General features: G+C 50.1%; 1 protein-coding gene across 1 annotated transcript; it reads right to left on the bottom strand.

Annotated features, from left to right (window-relative positions):
• Positions 1 to 367: 367 nt before the first annotated feature.
• Positions 368 to 2,634, bottom strand: LOC115390439 (nucleolin-like). Its single transcript, XM_030094314.1, has 2 exons — positions 2,579 to 2,634; positions 368 to 1,885 (listed from the first exon to the last, which is right to left on the bottom strand). The coding sequence occupies exon 2, from the start codon at positions 1,867 to 1,869 to the stop codon at positions 928 to 930; it is 942 nt and encodes a 313-aa protein (XP_029950174.1). The 5' UTR covers positions 1,870 to 1,885; positions 2,579 to 2,634; the 3' UTR covers positions 368 to 927.
• Between the last annotated feature and the right edge of the window lie 2,197 nt (positions 2,635 to 4,831).

The raw sequence follows: 4,831 nt of genomic DNA, 5'->3' as shown, positions 1-4,831 counted from the left end.
TACCTCATGTCACCTGCCTGCCCTCCAGAGCCTTTCTGAACGAGGCCGCAGGCTGGGCCGTGCACAGGGGCGAGAGGGCCAGAGGCTCCAGAGTCTGGAGGGGGCTCAACATGGGGGGGTTCATCATGGGGGGGTTCAACATGGGGGTTCATCATGGGGGGGTTCGTCATGGGGGCTCATCATGGGGGGGCCACCATGCAACTCTTTGAATGTCAGAAACCAGAATGTTGAAGCCAGTGAAGACTGAACAGAATGTTCCTGTCAGTCGTCTGGCTGCAGAGTTCTGAACCATACACAGTACATATATATGTGTGTGTGTGTGTGTGTGTGTGTGTGTCTTGCTGCAGTACATGACACCAGGCAGTTGTACTAATTTCACTGGTTTATTGGAACAATCAGTCACACACTTCATCTTCCACTTATTAGGAAACATGCTCAGTTTTACAAAAAAAAAAACAACTTGAACATCAAGGTTGATCATTCCTCCTCATAAAAGGATGAGTTGTATTTTCTTTTACATACACAAATTAAATTTATATTTGTGAAGGAAGGAAAGTTCTCAAAAATGGTTAAGTCGTTCCGTGCTGTTGTGGTCGCTGTTTAAAAAGGCTCTTTTCAGGTGAAACACACATGAAACCTCAGCTGTAGATGAAAACACTGAGCAGAACGGCCACATCTGGACAGGCTCTGTTCTCCTGCTGAGGTTTCAGCAGCTGTCTCAGTTTAGTCACATTTAAAGCAGTTTCTGTTGCTGTTTAGTTAAAATGAAGAGACATTCTCCAGGTATTGCTCCTTATTCACATCACCCAACATTTTTCAGTATTAAATTTCATCACGAGTTCCAGACTGACAACCTTTTAGTTTTTGGAAAAAACAAACATTTGAAAGAACTCCGTCGTCTTGAGGTGGCTGGCATTCGGAGCGCCACTAGAGGGCAGTAACATCGAACAGATCCGGGTTCTCCAGGCCTTTCTTTGAGGGGTTTGCATGTTCCGCCTCCTCTGAGACACCCTGACTGTCTCTCCTGCTCTCTCCACCGAGGCTCCCCTCCGCCGGCCCCTGGGGGTTCGGGGCCTCCTCCGCCGGCCCCTGGGGGTCCGGGGCCTCCTTCAGGTCGCCGTCCTCCATGCTGGAGTCGTCTTCTGATGACGTCTCGCTGTCGTCCTCCCTGGCTTCCTCCTTCTCTTGGACATTGGTCAGTTGACCTTCCTGGCTGGGGCCTTCCCCTGTGTGGTTCCTCCCCTTCTCCACGTCTTCCTCGTCCTCCTCCTCCTCCTCTTCCTCTTCCTCCTCCTCCTCCTCCCCCTCCCCCCCTGCAGACTTGTCCTCAGGCCACAGACGGACCCCCAGACAGTCCTCCAGGTTACCGACCCCGGTCCTCAGCCTGTCCCTCACATCCAGCAGCAGCGTGGGGGCGGAGCCCTCTCTGTTGGCCCACCTCTTCCTCCTAGTGTGCACACAGCCCACGAGCACCGCCACGGCTACGATTACCAGAAGGAGGACCACCAGCAAGATGTTGATGGGTTTGTTTGAAGTGGTCTGCGTTGTAGCAGGGGTGGTGGTGGTCCGGGCTGGAGGACGGGTGGTGGTCCGGGCTGCTGGCGGCCTGGCGGCGGGCGGAGCGGCGGTTGCGGGTGTGTGTGGGGTCAGGCTGAGCGGGGAAGTGGCAGCCGGTGGAGCGGTGCTCGTGTTCCCTGCAGCGGTTGGTGTTTCCACGGTTACACTGGTGCTGGGCGGAGCTTCAGGGAGGTCAGAGGCCTCTGTGTCGTCTGGAGCAGAGACGGAGGGGCTCGGAGCTGCTGGATCAGCAGAAGACGTCAGGAGGATCAGCAGGGACAAGGACAGCAGGAAGAGAGCGTCCGTCTTCATGGTGATGGCAGATTCACTGAAAAGACAAGACACACCATGAAGGACCAGACAGACCTGAAGGAGTACTGCTGGAAACCAGACGGCCTCCAGCGGGCCTGCAGCTCAGGTTTCCCAACCGTCTCCTCAGATGGCTTCTGAAGCGAAGCAGTGTTTTCAGAGTCTGGTTACACAGCGCTGCTCAAAGGCACTAAAGACCTGCTGCTCATGAGCATCTTCTCCATGGAAACTGGTCCTTGTGCTCATGCCCAAATAACAAACATGGCGGCCTCTGCGGCGGCGAGACTTCCAGTCCACATTCTAGTTTGATAGATAAGACTCTTCCGCAATATCGTCCGCCTCACTATCTGGCCGTTTTCTCTGTAAACAGGTGTGTGTGTGGTTTCATGACAAAAACAGCCAACAGCACCACCTAGTGGCTAATGACACCGTTTTCAGTTTTTCTGTCAAAACGTCTATGTAGATACAAGAACCTGTCAATCAATCAATCAATCAATTTATTTTTGTATAGCCCAGTATCACAACAACAGCTGCCTCAGAGGCTTCAAGATGTTACATTGGTTGGTGAAAATAAAAACAGTAATTAAGCATAATGTTAATATGTCAAATTCACAGTAACGAGACAAAACGAAGCAACCACCGCCAACTTGTCTGTCCTATCTCCTTCTCTCTCTGTCCCCTCACCCCAACCGGGACAGCAGAAAGCTGCTACCTCTGAGCCTGGTTCTGCAGGGTTCTCCTCTGAGCCTGGTTCTGTAGGGTTCTCCTCTGAGTCTGGTTCTGCAGGGTTCTCCTCTGAGTCTGGTTCTGCAGGGTTCTCCTCTGAGCCTGGTTCTGCAGGATTCTCCTCCTCTGAGCCTGGTTCTGCAGGGTTCTCCTCCTCTGGGCCTGGTTCTGCAGGGTTCTCCTCCTCTGGGCCTGGTTCTGCAGGTTCTCCTCCTCTGAGCCTGGTTCTGCAGGGTTCTCCTCCTCTGGGCCTGGTTCTGCAGGTTCTCCTCCTCTGAGCCTGGTTCTGCAGGGTTCTCCTCCTCTGAGCCTGGTTCTGCAGGGTTCTTCCTGTTAAAGGGAGTGTTTCCTTTCCACAGTGGCTCATGCTGCTCATGTGGATCTGTTGGGTTTCTCTGTAAAAGTGTCTGAAACCACCATGTTGTAATTGGCACTTCATAAATAAAGCTGAATTGAATTGAATTAAATGCAAAACTTTTCTGGAAAGAAAATCAAAAGCAATTCCTTCTCATTGGGAATGCTGTCAACCTCATGAACAGAGCAGTTTTTGTATTTTTGCTTTAGACAAGTTTTCCTTTTTGAAAACTGCCCTTTTCCAGACAGAAATGCGGAGAAAGTGGCAGTTTGTCCGCCCGGCCAGGAGTCCTCTGGAGAAGAGCTGAGAAATGAAAGAGTGGGAAGCGCCAGCACTGCGGGTTCTTCGCTTCTTATTTTGGAACTATTTGCACAGGTGCAGTAGCCTGGTAAGCTGGCCCCGCCCACTCCACATCTGGACGGTGGAGCTGGGGGCGCAGCTGGGGGGGTCTGGGGGTGCAGGGGGCATCGGTTACTCCTCTGACTGACAGCGCTTCAGCTCTTCAGCCAATCAGCGCTTCGAAACAAAACATGTCATCAAAATGTGTTAGCTTCTGACAGGGTTAGCTTTAGCTCTTTAGCTCTAGCTTCTGGCAGGGTTAGCTTTAGCTATTTAGCTCTAGCTTCTCTCAGGTTAGCTTTAGCTCATTAGCTCTAGCTTCTCTGAGGGTTAGCTTTAGCTCTTTAGCTCTTTAGCTCTAGCTTCTCTGAGGCTTAGCTTTAGCTTTTTAACTCTAGCTTCTCTCAGGGTTAGCTTTAGCTCTTTAGCTCTAGCTTCTCTGAGGGTTAGCTTTAGGTCTTTAGCTCTTTAGCTCTAGCTTCTCTCAGGGTTAGCTTTAGCTCTTTAGCTCTAGCTTCTCTGAGGGTCAGCTTTAGCTCTTTAGCTCTTTAGCTCTAGCTTCTCTGAGGGTCAGCTTTAGCTCTTTAGCTCTAGCTTCTCTGAGGGTTAGCTTTAGCTCTTTAGCGCTTTAGCTCTAGCTTCTCTCAGGGTTAGCTTTAGCTCTTTAGCTCTAGCTTCTCTGAGGGTCAGCTTTAGCTCTTTAGCTCTTTAGCTCTTTAGCTCTAGCTTCTCTGAGGGTTAGCTTTAGCTCTTTAGCTCTAGCTTCTCTGAGGGTTAGCTTTAGCTCTTTAGCTCTTTAGCTCTAGCTTCTCTCAGGGTTAGCTTTAGCTCTTTAGCTCTAGCTTCTCTGAGGGTCAGCTTTAGCTCTTTAGCTCTAGCTTCTCTGAGGGTCAGCTTTAGCTCTTTAGCTCTAGCTTCTCTGAGGGTCAGCTTTAGCTCTTTATCTCTAGCTTCTCTGAGGGTTAGCTTTAGCTCTATAGCTCTTTAGCTCTAGCTTCTCTGAGGGTTAACTTTAGCTCTATAGGCCTAGTTTCTCTGAGGGTTAACTTTAGCTCTTTAGCTCTAGCTTCTCTCAGGGTTAGCTTTAGCTCTAGCTTCTCTGAGGGTCAGCTTTAGCTCTTTAGCTCTAGCTTCTCTGAGGGTTAGCTTTAGCTCTTTAGCTCTTTAGCTCCAGCTTCTCTCAGGGTTAGCTTTAGCTCTTTAGCTCTAGCTTCTCTGAGGGTCAGCTTTAGCTCTTTAGCTCTTTAGCTCTAGCTTCTCTGAGGGTTAGCTTTAGCTCTTTAGCTCTAGCTTCTCTGAGGGTTAGCTTTAGCTCTTTAGCTCTTTAGCTCTAGCTTCTCTCAGGGTTAGCTTTAGCTCTTTAGCTCTAGCTTCTCTGAGGGTCAGCTTTAGCTCTTTAGCTCTTTAGCTCTAGCTTCTCTGAGGGTCAGCTTTAGCTCGTTAGCTCTAGCTTCTCTGAGGGTCAGCTTTAGCTCTTTAGCTCTAGCTTCTCTGAGGGTTAACTTTAGCTCTTTAGCTCTAGCTTCTCTCAGGGTTAGCTTTAAC

The sequence above is a fragment of the Salarias fasciatus genome, chromosome 6 (assembly GCF_902148845.1).
Source record: "Salarias fasciatus chromosome 6, fSalaFa1.1, whole genome shotgun sequence".
Taxonomy (NCBI): Eukaryota; Metazoa; Chordata; class Actinopteri; order Blenniiformes; family Blenniidae; genus Salarias; species Salarias fasciatus.
This window is presented reverse-complemented; position numbering and strand designations above follow the sequence as displayed.

Excerpts from the sequence above, each read along its gene's own strand:
- LOC115390439 (XM_030094314.1), bottom strand. The coding sequence starts at position 1,869 with ATGAAGACGGACGCTCTCTTCCTGCTGTCCTTGTCCCTGCTGATCCTC.